At 40.9% G+C, this 23303-nt stretch overlaps 1 protein-coding gene across 1 annotated transcript in view; it reads right to left on the reverse strand.

The window, feature by feature from the left end:
- The window catches only part of LOC140200980 (phospholipid-transporting ATPase VB-like), a 98601-nt gene that overhangs the window by 34656 nt on the left and 40642 nt on the right, over positions 1-23303 (reverse strand). Inside the window, exons 10-11 of the mRNA XM_072264618.1 lie at positions 13664-13849; positions 5729-6314 (exon numbers count right to left, since the gene is read on the reverse strand). Of these exons, the coding sequence (XP_072120719.1) occupies positions 5729-6314; positions 13664-13849 (772 nt within the window). The remainder of the gene's footprint in view (positions 1-5728; positions 6315-13663; positions 13850-23303) is intronic.

Below are 23303 nucleotides of genomic sequence, written 5' to 3' on the forward strand. Positions count from 1 at the left end.
CGGAGGAAGACATTTTTGAATTTTTCGGTCTTTTTTCCATCGGCGTTCAGAGAGGCGGGACTGCGCAGGCATGTGACGTCGGGCAGTGAAGCGCAGAAGATTTAAAAGGAACAGAGCCTCATACAGCGGGCAGCGTAGTTTGCGGGCTGCGGAGTGAGCCAGGAGCAGAGTGAAGGCTTAACGGCTTCGGCTCACCGGGCTTAGGCAGAAACGGGCGAGGCGAGGAAGGTTTGGTATTCATTTTTGTTGTTGTTGTTATTTGAGGAGAGGGGCAGTATGAGTGTGAGGGCAGTTTGTTGTTCTCTGTGCCGGATGTGGGAGGCCCTGGAGTCTCCAAGCCTCCTGGACGTCCACATCTGTGCCAGGTGTGCCGAGATGCAGCTCCTAAGGGATCGCATTAGGGAACTGGAGCTGCAGCTCGATGACCTTCGTCTGGTCAGGGAGAGTGAGGAGTTGATAGAGAGGAGTTACAGGCAGGTGGTCACACCGGGGCCACGGGAGGCAGACCAGTGGGTCACTGTTAGGAGGGGGAAGGGGAAGAGTCAGGTAATAGAGAGTACCCCGGTGGCTGTGCCCCTTGACAATAGGTACTCCTGTTTGAGTACTGTTGGGGGGGACAGCTTACCCGGGGGAAGAGACAGTGGCCGTGCCTCCAGCACAGAGTCCGGCCCTGTAGCTCAGAAGGGTAGGGAAAGGAAGAGGAGGGCAGTTGTAATAGGGGACTCGATAGTAAGGGGGTCAGATAGGCGATTCTGTGGACGCAGTCCAGAGACCCGGATGGTAACTTGCCTCCCTGGTGCCAGGGTCCGGGATATTTCTGATCGTGTCCAAGATATCCTGAAGTGGGAGGGTGAGGAGCCAGAGGTCGTGGTACATATAGGTACCAATGACATAGGTAGGAAAAGGGAAGAGGTCCTGAAAGGAGAATATAGGGAGCTAGGAAGGGAGTTGAGAAAAAGGACCGCAAAGGTAGTAATCTCGGGATTACTGCCTGTGCCACGCGACAATGAGAGTAGGAATGCAATGAGGTGGAGGATAAATGTGTGGCTGAGGGATTGGAGCAGGGGGCAGGGATTCAAGTTTTTGGATCATTGGGACCTCTGTTGGCGCAGGCGTGACCTGTACAAAAAGGACGGGTTACACTTGAATCCTAGGAGGACCAATATCCTGGCAGGGAGATTAGCGAGGGCTACTGAGGTGACTTTAAACTAGAATGATTGGGGGGGTGGGAATCAAATTAAAGAGGCTAGGCGAAAGGACGTTAGTTCACAGCAGGGGGATGGGAACCAGTGCAGAGAGACAGCGGGGTGTAAAATGAGGGTAGAAGCAAAAAGTACTAAGGAGAAAAGTAAAAGTGGCAGGTCGACAAATCCAGGGCAAGCAACAAAAAGGGCCACTTTTCAACATGATTGTATAAGGGCTAAGAGAGTTCTAAAAGCACGCCTGAAGGCTTTATGTGTTAATGCAAGGAGCATTCATAACAAGGTGGATGAATTAAAAATGCAGATTGATATTAATGAATATGATATAGTTGGGATCACAGAGACATGGCTCCAGGGTGACCAAGGATGGGAGCTCAACATTCAGGGATATTCAATATTCAGGAGGGATAGACATGAAAGAAAAGGAGGTGGGGTGGCGTTGCTGGTTAGAGAGGAGATTAACACAATAGAAAGGAAGGACATAAGCCGGGAGGATGTGGAATCGATATGGGTAGAGCTGCATAACACTAAGGGGCAGAAAACGCTGGTGGGAGTTGTGTATAGGCCACCTAATAGTAGTAGTGAGGTTGGGGATGGTATTAAACAGGAAATTAGAAATGTGTGCTATAAAGGAACAGCAGTTATAATGGGTGACTTCAATCTACATGTAGATTGGGTGAACCAAAGTGGTAAGGGTGCTGAGGAACAGGATTTCTTGGAATGTATGCGGGATGGTTTTTTGAACCAACATGTCGAGGAACCAACTAGAGAGCAGGCTATTCTAGACTGGGTATTGAGCAATGAGGAAGGGTTAATTAGCAATCTTGTCGTGAGAGGCCCCTTGGGTAAGAGTGACCATAATATGGTGGAGTTCTTCATTAAGATGGAGAGTGACATAGTTAATTCAGAAACAAAGGTTCTGAACTTAAAGAAGGGTAACTTTGAAGGTATGAGACGTGAATTAGCTAAGATAGACTGGCAAATGACACTTAAAGGGTTGACGGTAGATATGCAATGGCAAGCATTTAAAGATCGCATGGATCAACTACAACAATTGTTCATCCCAGTTTGGCAAAAGAATAAATCAAGGAAGGTATAGCACCCGTGGCTGACAAGGGAAATTAGGGATAGTATCAATTCCAAAGAAGAAGCATACAAATTAGCCAGAAAAAGTGGCTCACCTGAGGACTGGGAGAAATTCAGAGTTCAGCAGAGGAGGACAAAGGGCTTAATTAGGAAGGGGAAAAAAGATTATGAGAGAAAAGTGGCAGGGAACATAAAAACTGACTGTAAAAGCTTTTATAGATATGTGAAAAGAAAAAGGTTGGTTAAGACAAATGTAGGTCCCCTACAGACAGAAACAGGTGAATTGATTATGGGGAGCAAGGACATGGCAGACCAATTGAATAATTACTTTGGTTCTGTCTTCACTAAGGAGGACATAAATAATCTTCCAGAAATATTAGGGGACAGAGGGTCCAGTGAGATGGAGGAACTGAGGGAAATACATGTTAGTAGGGAAGTGGTGTTAGGTAAATTGAAGGGATTAAAGGCAGATAAATCCCCAGGGCCAGATGGTCTGCATCCCAGAGTGCTTAAGGAAGTAGCCCAAGAAATAGTGGATGCATTAGTGATAATTTTTCAAAACTCGTTAGATTCTGGACTAGTTCCTGAGGATTGGAGGGTGGCTAATTTAACCCCACTTTTTAAAAAAGGAGGGAGAGAGAAACCAGGGAATTATAGACCGGTTAGCCTAACATTGGTGGTGGGGAAACTGCTAGAGTCAGTTATCAAAGATGTGATAACAGCACATTTGGAAAGTGGTGAAATCATCGGACAAAGTCAGCATGGATTTGTGATAGGAAAATCATGTCTGACGAATCTCATAGAGTTTTTTGAGGATGTAACTAGTAGAGTGAATAGGGGAGAACCAGTGGATGTAGTATATTTGGATTTTGAAAAGGGTTTTGACAAGGTCCCACACAGGAGATTAGTGTGCAAACTTAAAGCACACAGTGTTGGGGGTAAGGTATTGATGTGGATAGAGAATTGGTTGGCAGACAGGAAGCAAAGAGTGGGAATAAACGGGACCTTATCAGAATGGCAGGCAGTGACTAGTGGGGTACCGCAAGGCTCAGTGCTCGGACCCCAGTTGTTTACAATATATATTAATGATTTGGATGAGGGAATTAAATGCAGCATCTCCAAGTTTGCGGATGACACGAAGCTGGGTGGCAGTGTTAGCTGTGAGGAGGATGCTAAGAGGATGCAGGGTGACTTGGATAGGTTAGGTGAGTGGGCAAATTCATGGCAGATGCAATTTAATGTGGATAAATGTGAAGTTATCCACTTTGGTGGCAAAAACAGGAAAACAGATTATTATCTGAATGGTGGCCGATTAGGAAAAGGGGAGGTGCAACGAGACCTGGGTGTCATTATACACCAGTCATTGAAAGTGGGCATGCAGGTACAGCAGGCGGTGAAAAAGGCAAATGGTATGCTGGCATTTATAGCAAGAGGATTTGAGTACAGGAGCAGGGAGGTACTACTGCAGTTGTACAAGGCCTTGGTGAGTCCACACCTGGAGTATTGTGTGCAGTTTTGGTCCCCTAATCTGAGGAAAGACGTCCTTGCCATAGAGGGAGTACAAAGAAGGTTCACCAGATTGATTCCTGGGATGACAGAACTTTCATATGATGAAAGACTGGATGAACTAGGCTTATACTCGTTGGAATTTAGAAGATTGAGGGGGGATCTGATTGAAACGTATAAAATCCTAAAGGGATTGGACAGGCTAGATGCAGGAAGATTGTTCCCGATGTTGGGGAAGTCCAGAATGAGGGGTCACAGTTTGAGGATAAAGGGGAAGCCTTTTAGGACCGAGATTAGGAAAAACTTCTTCACACAGAGAGTGGTGAATCTGTGGAATTCTCTGCCACAGGAAACAGTTGAGGCCAGTTCATTGGCTATATTTAAGAGGGAGTTAGATATGGCCCTTGTGGTTAAAGGGATCAGGGGGTATGGAGGGAAGGCTGGTACAGGGTTCTGAGTTGGATGATCAGCCATGATCATACTGAATGGCGGTGCAGGCTCGAAGGGCCGAATGGCCTACTCCTGCATCTATTTTCTATGTTTCTATGTTTCTATATGCAAACTAATGTATATATAGAGTACCAAGTCATGTTTAGGGTACAATGTTTTGATAGCTTTGACTGACAAGTAACTAAGTTAACTCTGACTTAATTAACTAAAGTTGTTTTTCCCAGCAAATCAAAGTTTTTCTTTTGAGCCCCCATATTCTTCTTGGAAGTTTACGATCCTTGCCTACCAGACCATTTCCTACCATTTTTCTATTCTTCCTTCAGTATCCTTGCAGAGAAGGACATGCTGTAGCGTTAGATCTGGCTTGCCCATAAGTCAAAGCAGATCTGGCACTGAGATCAGTGGCAAGCACAGCGGACAAAATAGTCATCACAAAATCAACTGAGAACATACAATTCTGCTACCTTTTCCTAGTCTCTCTAAAACGAGCCAGAATCCTCTTGGTAGCTCCTCTTCTGAGCCCTTCACAAAGTTTATATACTTGTTTTACATCAACTTTCAATCTTCCCTCAACTCCTCAAAACTCATTCAACTCATGGGTCAGCCACTCCATACCAAGAATCAGCTTCAAAAAGCTTGAAAGCTCTCCCACTAAAGCAAGGGCACCCTTTCTTGGACTGACACTACATACAGAACTCCAAATGAAGTGTCACCAAATGTCTGTCAGTTTGTGGAAACTCTTGTGTGAAGAAAATCCAACTGATTTCTTTCCTTCTAACTCAAGAAGTTAATTGAGCTACACTTTGAGCTATATCACTATCAAATTAAGCAAAACTCATAAAGACCCAAGGCATTAAAATAGCTAAATCAGCAGTATATGAAAAATTTAAAATCTCCATGTGAAATAAACTTTAAGATTCTTGATTCAGAAGTGCTACTTGCAGCATGAGTAAAGACAAGGAATAGGGGTGGACCTCCTTCCCCAAACTTCAATTTTACTAAGACTCAACTAAGGAAACAACTCTCATGAGCTCTTCTGAAGGACAATTCTGTTAGGCATGGCACGATGGCTTTTGAAGGCCAGGAAATGATCAGGTGGCTCCTTTCCTTACGTGATGACACCAGAAAGCCAAAGCATGAAAAGGAAAGAAAGGATGACCATTAGGATGGGTAACAGCTTCTTCCCCCAGTCTCTGAAGCTTCTGATCACCATGCTATGACCTAGTACACATTATTTATGACCGCGTTAGTAGCAGTACACTGTTGTATATTTAACTACATGTCATATATGCATTTTATGTCAATTAGTTCACTTACAAAATACTTTTTTAACTGTTAATATTATTGTGTTAATATGATTTTAAGTGCTATATGTGATATATGTACTATGTTCTGTACTTGGTCCCTGAGGAACATTGTTTCCTTTAGCTATATACATGCAGATAGTTGAATGACAATAAAGTTGAAATTAAACATTCATTTACCTTTGTCCGGTTGCTCTAACAGCTCCATAATAACAGAATCTGCTCCCTTTGTGTACACAACAATTTCTTTGGTTATGGGATGCTTAACTATCACAGACATCCTCTTCCGTGTTGAATCAAACTTCAGGGTATGCAATAGTTCAAATGTCAGAAGGTTTCCTTGAGGAAGCTTTAGAGTCACTTGGTCGGGAGTCCGGGATAGTAATGTGAAATCATATACTCGAGCAGCATACACAAGGGCTGCCTCATCCGGGCTTTCAGCTTCATAGAAAATATTTTTATCAAGTTCATCAATTATATTCACTTCTTCTCCACCGATGTTACTACCAACCTCAGCATTTTCACTCAAATTATCAGTGCTATCCTCTCCAGAACCTATGTCATCCGTTGTACTCTCAGCACCATAGGAAGAAGTTGGACTAACTATGGAAGACAACAATGGTGTATTGCACAAACTCCCTGGCACATCAGGGCTAGATTGAATGGGCATGGAAATGGAAGTTTCATATGACGTCTTAAGGCTTTGAAGTAGATGCTGCTGTTCTGCCATGGGCAGTGTTGAAGATTTTGATGATGAAGTTAGAACCTATTAACATGAAAACAACATCAGAAATCACCCTCTGCAAACATGACTTACTTTGATGATAAAACAGCCAGTCTCTATCATAGAAAACTGCATCAGCTAAAATAATTAGCATTTGATCTTTTATCCACAGGCCATGAAAATATACACAGAATACACAGATCCACTTTCTCTTCTCTCACGCTGGAAAAATTACATTTTGGGAATTATAAACGTGTCTCAGTGGAATTGAATGTTACTCTTCATTGCTGGCATAAATCACACAATAAATTAATAGTTGTACTCTTGAATTTTGGCTCAACAGAACACAACGTATCCATATATACATGCTTAAGCAGAAGTGACTACCACAGTACTCAAAAAGTATCCATATTTGGTGCTTTTAGAGTTTCTTGACATCTTGATTCGGAGTACCTGTAATAATGCTCTGAAAATGTCTGTTAAATGGTACATGGAATTAATACAGGGCGGTAACATAATATTTACGAGTAGGAATAATTTGTTCTGAATATTTCATGGAAAAATAAAAAAAATCAAAAAATATACATCATAAAATTAATGTATGGAATACCCCCAACGCTTTAAGTCAAGCAACTGCTGAAGTCAACAGCAACAAGCTAACAAAATACAGAGAATTTAACTAATCATTTAATACTCTTGCACAATGGAAACAACCTCTATTGTATTATAATTACTTTCCCCGAAACATGAGATACTTGAATTTATTTAAATCTTGCATCCATCCCACAATGTGAGGGAGTAAAAATCTTTGCTTTATGACTCCGTTGCAATGTACAGACATGTGAATTTACAGGTCAAATGGCCTGTAGAAAGAAGCTGTCCCATAGCCTGTTGTTCCTACCTTTAATGCTGTGAGACCGTTTAATGGACAGAAGCAGTTGAAACAGTTTACGGTTGGGGTGACTGGTGTCCCCGATGATCTTACAGACCTTCTTTACACGCCTGGTGCTATAAATGTCCTCAGTGGAGGGAAGTTCACATCCACAGATCTGCTGGGCTGTCTGTACCACTCTCTCAAGTGCCCAGCGATCCAGGTTGGTGCAGTTCCCATACCAGGCGGTGTTACAGCTAGTCAGGATCCTCTTAATGGTGCTCCCCGTAGAAGTTGTTGAGGATCTGGGGACTCATGCTGAACTTCTTCAGTCATTTGAGGTGGAAGAGACGTTGTTGTGCTTTTCTTGCCACACAGATGGTGTGTACAGTCCAGCTGCGATCATCAGTGATGTATATACCGAGGAACTTCAAACTACTCACCCTCTCAGCTGCATTGATTGGGGTGAGACTGTCTCCGTTCCTCCTGTAATCCACTATCAGCTCTTTTGTTTTTTGGACATTTAATTTCTGTTAATAGTTAGACTTAAATTTGCCTTAACCCTTGACATTGATTGGTAGTTTATGCATTTTGAATTTTTTGCCTTGTAATGGAATAGATACAAAGGTGAAAGGAGTGAGTGTTTCAAAGGTAGAAAACACCAATATCATTTAAGGATCATAATTGTATTTTCCTATCATATTCAGTACAATTTAGGTGGTAAACTTGAGAAGTTATAGAATAAGGAATTGCATTAGTAGGTGTTAGTAATAGGTGAACAACAGTTTAAACTGTCAGTATCCATTTGGAAGGAAGTTGTCTTCTCCCATATTTCCAGTTGGGCTGGCTGTGGGAAAACATCATAACTGTGGAATCATCACCGTATCATGTGTGAATTGGCCTCCATTTCCTCAAATCATTAAAAGTTAATAGGTAGACAATGGATGACAAGCCATGAATTATTAAGCATAGACATGCACAGATGCTGCTAATAATGTTGTTTCAGCAGACAAAAATCATAACAAAAACTTGATTTTAAGCAAAAAATATTGCTGGTTACAAATCAGTAGCCAGTGATCATAAATAATTGAATTTATACTGCGATTTGAGAGGGAGAAGCAGAACTCGCGTGTATCAGCATTGCAAAGGAATAAAGGGAACTACAGAGACATGAGAGAGTAGCTTGCCCAGGTGGATTGGAGGAGGAAACTAGCAGGGATGATGGCACAGCTGGGTGGCTGAAGTTTCTGGGAATAGTTCACAAGGCATAGAATAGATATGTCCCACAGAGGAAGAAGCTCTCAAATGGCAGGGGTAGGCAACCGTGGCTGACAAAGAAAGTCAAGGACTGCATAAAAGCCAAGGAAAGGGCTTATTAATTCACACTGATACAATGGTACTTCTATGTTATATTTGCTGTCCTGTTGTACATACTATTTATTACAAACTACTATAAATTGCATATTGCACATTTAGACAGAGACATAACATAAAGATTGTTACTCATGTATGTGAAGGATGTAAGTAATAAAGTCAATTCAAATATAAGGTAGCAAAAGTGAGTAGGAAGTTGGATGCTTGAGAAGCTTTTAAAATCCAACAAAAGGCAACTAAAAAAAAAACCATAAGAAGGGAAAAGATGAAATATGAGGGCAGACTAGCCAACATTATAAAGCAGGACACCAAAAGTGTTGTCAGGTATATAAAGAGTAAAAGGGAGGTGACAGCTGATATTAGACCACTGGAAAATGATGCTGGTAGGGTCATAATGGGGGACAAAGAAATGGCAGATAAACTAAATGAGTACTTTGCATCTGTCTTCAATGTGAAAGATACTAGCAGTGTGCCAGAGGTTTGTGGGTGTCAGGGAACAGGAGTGAGTGCCATTGCTATTTACAAAGTAAAAGTGTTAGGCAAACTGAAAGGTCTTAGGGTGGATAAGGCACCTAGGCGATATGGACTACATCCCAGAGTCCTCACAGAGGTTGCTGAAGAAATAATAGATACATTGGTCATGATCTTTCACGAATCACTTAATTCTGGCATCGTCCCAGAGGACTGGAAGATTGGAAATGTCACTCCACTATTTAAGAAAGGAGGAAAGCAAAAGAAAGGAAATTATAGGCCAGTCAGCCTAACCTCAACGGCTGGGAATGTGTTGGAGACTATTAATAATGATGAAGTTTCAAGGTTCTTGGAGACTAATGATAAAGTAAGTCAAAGTCAACATGATTTCTGTGAAGGGAAATCTTGCCTGACAAATCTGTTAGAGTTCTTCGAGGAAATAACAAGCAGGGTGGACAAAGGAGAGGCAGTGGATGTTATTTACTTGGATCTTCAGGAGGTATTTGATAAGGTGCCTCACATGAAGCTGTTTAACAAGATAAAATCCTCTGGCATTACAGGAAAGACACTGGCATGGATAAAGGAAAGGCTGACAGGTAGGAGGCAGCAAATGGAAATAAAAGGGGCCTTTCCTGTTTGGCTGCCAGTGACTAGTGGTGTTCCTTAGGGGTCAGTATTGGGACCATTACTTTTCACATTGTTTGTCAATCATATAGATAATGGAACTGATGGCTTTGTGGTAAAGTTTGTGGATGGTACAAAGATGGGTGGAGGGGTAGGTACTAAGGAAACAATGCGATTGCAACAGGACTTGGGCAAATTGGAAGAATGGGAAAAAAGTGGCAGATGGAATAAAGTGTTAGGAGATGTATGATGGTGCATTTTGGTAAATGGAACATTCGTGCAGACTATTATTTAAATGGGGTGAAGGTTTAAACATCAGAGTCCTCATGCAAGACCCCCAGAAGGTCAATTTACAGGTTGAGTCTGTGGTAAAGAAGGCAAATGCAATGTTGGCATTTATTTCAAGGGGAGTAGAATACAAAAGCAAGGAGATGATACTGAGCCTTCATAAGACACTAGTCAGGCCACACTTAGAGTTTTGTCAGCAGTTTTGTGCCCCATATCTCAGAAAAGGTATATTATCATTGGAGAGAGTCCAAAGGAGGTTCACAAGGATGATTCCAGTAATGAAGAGATTAACACATGAGGAGCATTTGGCAGCTTTGGGCCTGTACTCACTGGAACTTAGAAGAATGTAGGAGAATCTCACTGAAACCTACAAATGTTGAAAGGACTAGATAGGGTGGATGTGGAGAGCATGTTTCCTATAGTGGGGGTATCCAGAACTAGAGGGCACAGTATCAAAGTTGAGGGGTAACCCTTTAGAACAGAGTTAAGGAGGAATTCTTTTAGCCAGAGAGTGTGAATCTGTGGAATGCTCTGCCACAGCCTGTGGTGGAGCCCAAGTCCATGGGTATATTTAAGGTGGAAGTTGATTGTTTCCAGATCGGTCAGGGCATCAAAGGATATGGCGAGAAGGCAGTGGATGGGGTTCAGTGGGATCCGGGATTAGCCATGATGGAATGGCTGAGCAGACTTGATGGGCTGAATGGCCTAATTCTGTTCCAATGTCTTACGGTCTAAGTTGTCTAAGTACCCAAATCAATTTTAAAAATGCCAAATGAATTCATTGTTACCACAGTTTCAGTACGAATGGAGAAGCAAGCCTAATGTTGGATAAAGTTCTACCTCTTTAGCAGAACTTCAAGCTCAAAGCTGATTTGATTCTTCTGCTTTTCTGTGTATCCTGAGATAGCTGATGAGGCTGCTTGCATCCCTTACAAGTCGAGGATACTTCACAGGGTGAGAACATGTGATATAAAAGAGATGATATGTTCCTTTGTAGCTTCTGCTAATCTTTCAAATGCTGCTGGCAAAGAAGCTCAAGTTTCTCACGATGTTCTCCACCTGGAGCAGTCACTGGCCAGGGACTCTCACAAATCACCAGGTAAACAATGTATCCATCTCCAATGGGCAGATCACTTATTCTTCATGAGGATTTGGAAAAAACCCTGAATTATTTTCTTTGTCCTCTGGACAAACCCAAACACCCCACCCATACCCCCAACCACGCCTACTTTAGCAATTCCTGTCAGTCACCTTATGTAGAGCCACTCCTGTGTCTGGCATTACCTTATGGACATAAAATCTTTGTATATAAGCTACCTTACGTATTTATATTTATTGTGTTTTTATTATTCATGTGTTCTATATCTTATTGTGCATTGCTTCGGATCCAGAGTAACAATTATTTTCTTTTCCTTTACACTTATATACCGAACCAATCTTGAATCTCATGCTTACATAGAGTAGACTGTACCAGGTCACTATTTATAGGGTGTGCAATAACGTGGTCTGCCCATGGAGCTGGTTTAACATCAGTGATGTGGGCATTGTCTGGGAAAAGTCATTGGCATTGGTTTACATATATTGATGTTAAATTCATTTATAAATTAGCTTAGACGTCACCTCTCCAGCACTTTGAGGTGGCTACTGCAAATAGTTCATTTCTCTGAAACATATGGAACAAGAGGATCATTGCTGTCGAGTAGACCAGAACATTATACGACCTCCGAGTTCTTCATCTTTATTCCTCAGATGGTTAAACGTTTCACTAAGATACGAGAGGTAATGGTGAATTAATGTCTGCCTCTGCAGAGAATTGGCTCCAAGAAATAGGAAGTGGCTCCCATCTTCCACAATCTTATTATGGATCTGTATTGCCTGATGGTATTACTCATTCAGATTGGTCACCATCCGTTGCCTTGAGGAAGTTAACGCATGGGCTATTCCTTTGTAAATGATATTGGGGGTTCAGCCTCTAAATGGTTGCAAGATTCTTCTGCATACTGGAGATTAATGAGCAAAGTTAGAATTATCTTCACTGTGGAGGGGATGTGATTTAGATTGAACAGTTCCAATTCAACTTGTAAATTAGGTGTCACTCCAGAGGGTTGCTTATTTTAGATGATGTACAAACTCTGTTGTGCCAAAGATTGGCAAGTAACTTGAATGCTGATACAGCTTTGCTCGGTGCCAGTCTGCACTGGGATTGTGTCTGAGGTGGACCAGTTGGTTAGAATTGCCACTTACATGCAATCCCACAGTAGATTAAAATAGTGCCAAATTTCGCTTGGTCAAAAACTTCTGCCAGGTCAAGAAAAGCCACCTATAGTGATTAATTCCCTGTAATACAGCTTTCTTGGAGTTCTCACATTGTATCATCATATCTATTAAGTCTGGACGAATGAACATTATGCATCATGCATCTCTTTAGCCACTGGGAAACAGCACTTAAAGACTGTTGAAATGATTTCCATGTATCTGTCAGCAGGAAGAGCTCTCAACAATTAATGCATTTGGATTTGGTTCCCTTTTTGAAGATCTTATTCATGCTATCTCGAGGGCATCTGGACTCTCCTCTTCCCAGAAGTAATAGATAAGCTTGAGGTTCATTTCTCAAATGTTGCGACTTGAAAAGTAAAACTTTTCGTTCTTTTTTTGAGTTAACAGATGGTGTTTGTAATTTCTCGCGTCGGCAAAATTTCACTAGACAAACTGAAAATTATTTAAAAATAAGAACCTCAGTTGAAGAGCTTTTTGAAGTTTTCCATACAGTGGGTACTGATCCCCTCTCTGTACCATACAAGTCATCATTGGAATGGCTCTTTGGATGGATTGGGCTGCAGATAGCCTTGTCGATGCAAAGGAGGTTGCACACCTTGATATTCAATAAATTACTGGATCGCTATCCACCATTGTAATTTAGGTTTCCTATTCCCTATATGTCAGCATTTCTCTGTCATAAAACCATTTCTGGTCTGAGTAGTGTTTCTGGGCAGAGAGAATGTGAGTGAGACAGCGAGAATGAGACAGGGCGGAGAGAATGAGGGAGGGGGAGAGAATGAGGGAGGGGTAGAGAATGAGGGAAGGGGAGAAAATGAGGGAAGGGGAGAAAATGAGGGAAGGGGAGGGAATGGGGGAGGGGAAAAAATGGGGGAGGGGATGGGAAGGGGGTGCACTGTGTAAATACTACACGGGATACAGCTGATCTTGTCCGATCTCAGAAACTATGCGGACTCAGATCATGAGAAACACAAGACATTCTGCAGGTGCTGGAAGTCTTGAGTGTGTTACTCAAATTTGGGAGATTGCAGTCAGTTTCAACTGGAGAGAAAATGGGCAAAACCAGTTTGGTCTTGCCAAAATCAGCATTGACTGCAAGTTCATAGCAAAATTAAAAGTGCCCCAGTGATTGGATTTTTGGTCATGGGGCTGACTTTGACATGGACTTTTGCAAACAGAGCATTTTACAGTAGCCAGTAATGAGTGTGGGCTCCCACAACATAATATAATGATTCAAATCAAATTGCTACCTTATCATGTGATCTGAACTACAGTGACATTAGGTTTTGTCTTGTTGCCCACTTTGTAGGAACAATGTGCTCAGGACATTTTATATGGGGGCATCTTACATTAAAATTGAATTGACATTTGAGCTTCAGGGAAATATTTTGGCCACTGCATTGGAATACCCACAGAAATTAGTGATCCTGCTTTACATGTCTATAGAATGAATTTTAACAAATTACCCAAAATAGCATTAACCTACTGGTTGCCTTGGCCGTGTTGCTGTGGAAACCATAACAGTGTTACACAATGTCAAAGCTAGAAAGAAATCGACAAAGCATGCACTTTGCAATTCAGTGCCAGCTTTTAGTTGAGTCAATATCTCCATATGGACAAATGCATCTCGAATTCTCCTCAGCAAAGCTTCATCTGGTCTGATATCTTTCACCTAAGAGAGAAGCACACATAAAAATGTAAACAACACTTGGTTTTAAAAATGAATTGTATCAGTGGCTCCTGGGGCTAGATCTTGTGCTTATTTACACAGTGTAGAGCTTAATTACTTTACTTTGCTCAGTTATCTAGCTTAACTGAATTCTGAAGACTTTTAATTCGCCATGTTAACAACAGCTTGAGCATTAAAAATAAATAAGTCACAGCCCAGCTCATTTCTATAAATCCCTCATATGCACTCTGCACACCTCACTTATGTAATTTTATTTCACTGCATCGCCATATGACACTGTTAACTTGGCTGGGTGCCATTTCCTTAGCAGGTGCTGACAAGCTTAACGTCTAACCATCACTGTGAATACTGTGGCATACAAGTTACTAGCATTTCTTACTTCCGTGCTTATTGTTACAGCCTGGTGTTATATAAAGTAATTTTTAACATTCTCTGTCAAGATTGCCTTAGAGTTTGGATAATTTACCCAAAGAGAAGTAGAACAGGCATGATGAAGAGTTAATTGGCGAGACTCAGTCTATACTGGCAGAGATCAGAAGCAACCCTTTAATAGTTACAGACTATTTCATTAAAATTTTCACCATATTTTGACACTGTAATTTTTTCACTTTTAGTCAACTAGTTCCCAATTTTCACTTTCTGTAATATAAATGAAACACTCCATGTCTTATAAATATTTCTCTTAAAACAGCAATTCAAAACTGCAATAAAAAATCTATTTCATACACAGAGCACTTGCAACCATTTTTTATTTTTAACCAATGAAACATACTAAAATGAAGTAAACTAAAGTTAGAGTTAACAATACGTAACTAGGTAGTATGTTTATGATGAAACAGGTGCAGAGAACTATTCAGCTTAGACATCCATGAAATACTTGTATCTCTAAGAGGCTTTCAAGGATCCATCATGCAGTGCAATGTCTATAGGATTCAAATTATTTAATTTATTTTAATTCTGAAACTGAAACTGATTAACTGACTGAACAATGGAATTTGGCAATAAAAGATCATGGATTTTGCTCTGGTCAAGCAGGTTCCAAGACAGTGCCCATTAAGTGCTGTATACATGAATTGTACACTTTGCTTCTATAAGGGTAATGCCGTGGCCAAGTGGTTAAGGCATTGGACTAGCGACCTGAAGGTCGTGAGTTTGAGCCCCAGCCGAGGCGATGTGTTGTGTCCTTGAGCAAGGCACTTAATCACACATTGCTCTGCAACGACACTGGTGCCAAGCTGTATGGGTCCTAATGCCATGCCCTTCCCATGGACAACATTGGTGTCGTGGAGAGGGGAGACTTGCAGCATGAGCAACTGCTGGTCTTCCATACAACCTTGCCCAAGGTCCTGTGCCCTGGAGAGTGAAGACTTTCCAGGCGCAGATCCATGGTCTCTCAAGACTAACGGATGTTTAATTTCTAAAACATAAGGTATAATAAGTTACTTTACTTTAGGACAGGTATTATAGGGCTGGTATTTTGCACCTGTTTTATGTGGACACTTTTATTCATTATGACCACACATACAGTAAATATCTTTATGTTGAGGAATTTCAGCTCAGAGGTGATGAGTTGAAGTCAGTGATTCAGGAATTATGATACATTAAAGAGAAGGAAAGTGGATACTGGTCCAGAAAGCAATCACGGCTCCTTGATGGAGTACTGAAGAACTGGTCAATTAAAAGTGACATGAGGTGTGACAACAAATGAGGTGGGAGTGAGAAACCAAATGGTAGCTTTGAGAGAGGCAGTATTGCACTTCATCAGTTGTGAGATTCTTGCAGCACATGTCAACAAGATCAGAGACTGTAGAGATGATAAGCAAAATGGTAAGGAGATCAATGCAGCCTGAGGAGATGGTAAGGAATGTATTGGAGATTGTGAACATCACCACTACAGGGTGGATAATATTATCTGCAGACGCAAGCCAGGTTATCAGTCAAGTACCAGGATTAAAAACGTCACCCGAGGTCTGTAGAGGAACTTGAAAGGTGGAGAAAGAGCCACTTTTTGAGATTTGATTAGGAATCAATTATATTGATAGAACAAAGACAGAGACTTGGTTGAAATAACGTAAGCAGCTGAGGTCTAAATTTTTTTTTAAAATCCATGGAAGGTATAATCTCCGAATAATAACTTCAACCAAATGCAGGTTGGCACGCATCAATAAGATTAGAAAGCTGGATTTGTAGTTAAAGATTGGTGTTGTGACAAGAATACACATAGATGTTAGCTATCCTGTGTGATCAGCAGTTGGTCTGCCACCTGTCTTCGGGAGAGAGAGAGATAAGGAAGACAATGGAGCAGCATTTGGAGATGTGTAATGAAGGGACGGGAGAGAGAGCTGTCTAGAGCGGCTCCCCCTTTGAACCCTGAACTGTTTGAAGTGATGGACAGGCGATACCCCAGCAGGGGGATAAAAAGGGACAGGTTCGCTAAGGCAGGACACACACGACACCACGAGGTAACGAGACCCTGGAAGCGGTGCCCCCCCCCCCGCAAGTCGGGAGTCGTTTGGAAGGCTGGTTGCAGAACCAAGCCATAGACGCACAGGGTGGAAGGGTACGATCGGCGGGAACCCGGTGTGTGTCCACCCTTGCTTGGGTGCCAGGTTTACTGCAGAGGATCGACCACATCTGGAGGAGGGGTCACAGTCCGTGACCTCAGGTGACATCACAAAGGACTCGCCCGAAAGCTGCTTGTGAGCAATATCGCAGGTCTGTGTGTGGAAGCCGTTTTGAATGATCATTCGTTCTTGTTCTTTCTCTCCTTCCCCCACATTGTCCATCACCATGGCAACGAGTACTGCGCACTGAACTAAATTGAACTGGACTTTGTGTCACTTTGAAATTGGTCATTTACCCCTAGACAACGATAGAGCTTGATTGATCCTGTTATCTTAATTCTGTGCACATATGTGTTTATCATTGCTGAACTGTTGCATTTATTATCCTTTCGATTACTGTGTTGCTTGTTTCTTTAATAAAACTTTCTTAGATCTAGTAATCCAGACTCCAACTATCCATTTCTGCTGGTTTGGCAACCCAGTTACGGGGTACGTAACAGTGTGAAGAAATAGGTTCTATTCAAGGGGCACTATCATCAATACAAGTGAAGAAGAAGCTACTCCCTAGGGATGGGTTGATTTGAGCCGAGATGCAAGGACAAATGAACTAAGTAACTAAGGGGACAATAGTAGTTTTAAGCTAAGCAGTTACTGGGAGGAGAGTGTTGCCTTACTGAGGGAAGTCCAGCCAATAAAAGAAAAAGAAGAAGGTAAGCATAAAAGATAGGAAGATAAGTGAACAAGCTATCTGTTAGGAAAGAACTGGGCATACAAACATAAGGATATATCTCCAATTAAAGTCAGAGCTTTAAAAAATGTAGTGAAAGACAAAACTGAAGAATACCCAAAACCTAAATTACAGAAATGGTGAATGCATACAGGTTTTTTTTTCTCTCAAATTGGCTGAGACTAGAACTAGAGGTCATAGGTTCAGGGTGAAAGGTGAAATATTTAAGGGAACCTGAGGGTAAACAACTTCTCGCAGAGGGTGATGCAAGTGTGGAACAAGTTGCTAGTGGAGGTGGAAGATCCGGGTTCAATGGCAACAGTTAAGAGAAGTTTAGCTGGATATATGGATGAGAGGGATTAGGTGGTATATGGTCATGGCTCAGGGAGATGGGACCAGGCTAATGATCAGTCAGCGTAGACCAGAGGGACGGAAGAACTTATTTCTGGGCAGTCGTCACTCTATGACCTACAGCATTCACAATAAAATATCTGAATTAACAGCACAAATAGAAATAAGGGTAAACTATAATAACCAGAACAGAGAATTGGTTCTAAGAAGACTGTATTTTCCTGGACACTTCTGCTCAGACAGGTAAAATGAAAAAAGGATAACTCTGATATTAAAATGGGACAAAGGCAGTGAAAAAATATATTTTAATTCAGCGAATCAACAGAACAGATTTTGTTGAGACCAAGAATGAGCAAGCATTGAAAGCATTGTGGGAATTTTCTATTGGTTCATACATTGTAGTGGTAATAATCTGAGAAATTGATTTATTATTGTCAAATGTATTGGGGTACAGTGAAAATCTTGTCTTGGCATACTATTCATGCAGATGAGTTAATTACAATAGCGCTTGAGTCAGTACCAAGTCAAAATATTATTATTATCAAAAAAATTATTATTATTATGAAAAATTATTATCAAAACTGCAGAATAAAGTGTCAATATTATAGAAAAACAGCAGTACAGTCAAACAATAAAATGCAAGGTAATAACAAGGTAGATTGTGAGGTCAAGATTCCATCTTTTTGTACTAGGGAACCACTCAATAGTCTTATAAGTGGGATAGAAGCTGACCCTGAGCCCAGTAGCATGCACTTTCAAAGTTTTATATCTTCTGCTCATTAGGGGGGAGGAGAGAGAATGTCTGGGGTAGGTGGGATCTTTGATTATATGTTGGCTGATTTACCAAGCATAGACAGAGTTCTTCGAGGGGCTGCTTGTTTTTCTGATGTGCTGAGCTGTGTCCATAACTTTCTGCAGATTACTTTTGGTCATGGGCACAGCAGTTGCCAGACTAAGCTGTGATGCATCTAGATTGGATGCTTTCTGTAGTCTGTTTTAAAAATTGGTGAGTGTCAAAGGGAACAAGCCAAACTTCTTTAGCCTCCTGAGGAAGTAGAGACGCTGCTTAACTTCCTTGGCCATGGCATCAACATGGTTGGACCGGGACAGGCGATTGGTGATTCCGAGGAACTTGAATATCTCAACTCTCTCAACCTCAGCACCTCTGATGTAAACAAGAGCATGTGAACCACCTCCTTCCTGAAGACAATAATCAGCTCTTTTGTTTTGCCGACAATAGGGGAAAGAATGTTGATACGGCACTTTGTCTATAGGCTCTGTCTCCTTCCTATACTCTAACTCATCATTACTTGATATATGGCCCACTATAGTCGTATCAGCTGCAAACTTATAGACACAGCTGGAAGGGAATCTGGCCATGCAGTCATGAGGGTAGAGGGAGTAGAGTAGGAAGCTGAACACACAGCTTTGTGGATCACCTGTATGGAGAAATATTGTAGTAGAGGTGCTGCTGCCTATTCTTACTGATTGCACTCTGTTGCTCAGGAAGTCAAGGATCCAGTTGAAAAAGGAGGTGATGAATCCCAAGTCTAGGAGTTTGGAGATTAGTTTGCCTGGAATTGCAGTACTTAAGTGTAAAGCATAGCATACATTAAAACTTTTTAAGTATATTTAACAAAGGTAATAAGTAATCATGAAGGTTTTTAAATCAACATACAAATTCAAACTAAATCAGCAGCAATGAGTAGAAATACTTAAAGTGCATAAGACATAGTTCACTAAACCAGTGTACTAAGAAACCAAAGATGGGATAGACTATCTTAACCCAAAAATCAGAGATCCATGGCAATGATGAGGATGGAAATTGATGCTTAGTCCAGGGTGTGGAGGGATGGTCCATCCACAGGTGAGCAGAGTTGGGGGAAGAAACAACACCCAGAAATGCCCAATTAAATTTACTGCCAGGTTTACAGTTATTTTCCTTTACCAAGAATGAATGATTTCCAGCCAATATTGCAGCAAAACAAAATAGAATTGTGGGACAAAATTATTTAAACCATATCTCTTCGTTACATATATTCCTATCAGTTTATTTCACCTTCCTTCTATGCCACAGTCCATTATTATGGAATTTAATGCAGTCCATTCTTATGGGACATAATGCAGACAAGTGCGAGGTGTTAGGACCAACCAGGGATGGTGTTACACAGTGAACGGTTGGCCACTAAGGAGTGTGGTAGAACAAGCGGATCTGGCAATATAGGTCCACAATTCATTGTAAGTGGGATCACAGGTTGACAGGGTCGTAAAGAAAGCTTTTGGCACATTGGCCTCCATATATCAAAGTATTGAGTACAGGAAATGGGATGTTATGATGAAGATCCATAAAACATTGGTGAGGCCTAATTTGGAATATCGTGTGCAGTCTTGGTCTCCTACCTACAGGAAAGGTATAAATAATGTTGAAAGAGTACAGAGAAAATTTACAAGGATAATGCTGGGTCTGGAGGACCTGAGTTATAAGGAAGAATTGAATAGGTCAGGACTTTATTCCTTTGAACATAGTAGATTGAGAGGAGATTTGATACAGGTATACAAACTTATTAGGAATATAGATAGGGTAAATACAAGCAGGCGTTTTCCACTGAGGTTTGGTTGGACTACAACTACAGGTCATGGGTTAAGGGTGAAATGCGAAAAGTTTAAGAGGACTATGAGGGGAAACTTCTTCACTCAGAGGGTAAGAGTGTAGAATAAGTTGCCAGTGCAAGTAGTGCATGCAAACTCAATTTCAGTTTAAGCGAAGTTAGGATAAGTACATGAGTGGTAAGGGTAGTGTGGGCTATGATCCCATTGCAGGTCCATGGGAGTAGGCAGCTTAAATGACTCAGCATGGTCTAGATGGGCCGAAGAGCCTAACTATGTGCTGTACTTTTATATGACACTATGACTCTAATCCTCACAATTCTCTACTTCATTCTCTTTTTTTCAGTCTTTTACCACTTGGCTCCAAATTCCTCTCAAAAGGTGCTTGACAGTCCTGTGAAGAGTTTCAGCCCAAAGTGTCAACTGTACTCTTTTCCTAGATGATACCTGGCCTGCTGAGTTCCTCCAGCATTTTGTGTTATTTTGTTTTTCAATCTGAGATGATACTTCAAGGTTCTTTCTAAATTTATTAGCATAATCTACAGTGTACCTCATCCCTATTGTTTTCATAGACAAACAAAGAAATATATTTAGAAAAAAACATTTTCTCTGCTGTATTAAAAATAGAGCCAAAACATGCAATGAGACCACTTTCAAAGTAAGTGAAATTGTCTAAATTAAATTATCTTTCATATGATAACGTGAGAATGCAAATAATTGCATAGATGTTGTTTACTTTGAGTGGTTAACTTGGATCAAGCATCAAGGCATTATGGCAAAGGTTATGATTTTAGAGGAAATTGGCTTGTATGTTAAACACTGCCACACAGTTAATTTCGATGATTCTACCCAGAAAATGTTCATTCCTCCCGAAATTCATAAATTGCCTATGCTCCGTTCCACTTCAAAACCTGACCAGGATAACCAATCCCAATTTCTTCAGTACATGAGCATAACATACGGGTAGAGAAACATTATTCTGATAGGTGACTATCAGATCTCCTACACTTCATTTGTTCCATTCTAATCTTCATGTGAATGAAATTAAACATAATACTTCAATATCCTATACATTTCTTCACCATTTCTGAGTATTTTTGCTGCTTTCTTGTCTGTGCATCTATTTACCTCATTGATTTTGTATACTGCAGAATGGTTTCAATGAAACAAAATCAACAAATATTTCAGTTCCATTTTTGTATTGTCTTGCAGTCTGAAACCTTTGATTTAAAACTGTACTATTCATTTCTTTTTTTTTGTCTCATATCCTTCTATTTGTTTTTATTAAATGTTATCCATCAATCATGACAATGATTTGCCAATAAATATTTTGTTATTACTTGGCGTCATGTTTTTTACTGCTTGCGTATGGCCCAATAAAAAAAGAACTGTCATTTGCCTGAGTTTTTCCAGCTTCAGATCATTTTTACATGCATGCTTACCTCAGAATTTACTTTAGTGGCAACTTGCTAATGATCTCCTTGTTATGCCAGCACATATCTATTCATACCTAATACCTAGTTCATACCTAGTTCTTCCAGTTTAGCTAGGCTCTAATCTCAAATTTGTTACACTTCCTTGTGCAGAAAGTATTTATCTATCAAAATATCAAAAGCTAACATTGAAATACAAAACTTGCAGAGCATCTCCAATGTTAAATCAGGTTTTCAGTCTAGTAATCCTTTTTTCATGACACCATCTCGATCCCATCATTCAGGATAGCACTTTACTTGCAGCAGACAGTAGGCATAGTGAAAAGTAGTGCCCTAAGCCCTACAGACCACATTGTTTTTGATGATTCTCCAAAGACACCAAGAACATAATCAATTCAACAAGCTAACAATCCTACACTTTTCACTCCTTTATGGAGGTGACTATTTTTGGATAAAGCCAGCACTTTTGGCCATTCCTAATCATCCTTCAGTTGGTGTTGATCCAAGCCGTTTTCTGAGCTATTCCAATCCTTCTGTAGAAGATTGTTCCACAGTTGTGGTAGTATGGAGTTCTGGGATGGACAAGGAAATATTTCAAAGGCAGAATGGCATATGAAAAATAGAGGATGTTTCATTAATGTGCCTACCACCCTTGTTCATTTTAGTCTGTGTCCCACATGCAAGTCCTGCAAACCAATGATGGCTCCTACTGATCCTAAGTGCAGCTCCCATTAGATTAAAGGGCCACAGTATGTTCAGAAAATGGGCAGATGTGCAGATGGAAGTAGTGGGAATGGAACCAAAGAAGTTGATGCAATGCACTGAGGAAATGGACCATGTGTATGACCAGAGTGTGGCCAAGAATGTGTGGATGGAACATGGTGGTAATTGAGCCTATCATTTGAATGGAGCTCTGAGGAAAACAGAGGAAGATGTGCAGGCAGAACATTGAAGGAACAGGGAGAAATTTTGTCAGAGTGAGATCAGGAATGGAGCAGAGGAGGGCCCTGCAAGGGAAAGAGCACAGGGGGAGAGAGAATTAGGGAATCAAGAGAAAATAGAAGGAACAGAAAACAGAAGCAGGGTGAGCAAAGAAATTATTGGAGGTAGGATCATGTAAGGCAGAGAATGCGAAAACTAAGGGAAAGGGAAAGGAAAAAGAAAATCAGCTTCAGAAAGAAAGCAAGAGAAATAGTGAGAAAAGAGCGAATGATAAATAGAGAGAGAGGGTGAGAAAGGGTTATTAGCGCAACAGGGACAGTGAGGGTGGTGGGAAAATAGGTCTGATCTATGAAGTTTATAAGGTTTTGAGAGGCATAGATAGAGTAGACAAACTACATCTTCTTCCCAAGGCTGAAATGTCTAATCACAGAGGGATTGTATTTAAGATTTAAGGTGAAAAGGGGCAAGTTCAAAGGAGAGAGGAGGGTAATTTTCTTCACACACACACACACACATACACACACAGAGTGGTGGGTACTTGAAGCATGAATGTGAAGGAAATGCAAGGATATGGATAACGATTAGGCAGAAAAACTAAGTGTAGTTGTCCATTTGATTACTAATTTAATTGGTTCAGTACAACATAGTGGCTGAACTGTCTATATTCTAAGAGAAAAAGAACCAGAGGGGGAAAATGATATTGAGAAAGGGGACAGATTTAGAATGAGATCATGGAGAGACGACATCAAAGAGAGACAGAGTGAGAGAAAAACACAAAAGGGACAGAAAAATTAATAGACAGAAAATTAGAA

This window comes from Mobula birostris, chromosome 7 (genome assembly GCF_030028105.1).
Source record: "Mobula birostris isolate sMobBir1 chromosome 7, sMobBir1.hap1, whole genome shotgun sequence".
Taxonomy (NCBI): Eukaryota; Metazoa; Chordata; class Chondrichthyes; order Myliobatiformes; family Myliobatidae; genus Mobula; species Mobula birostris.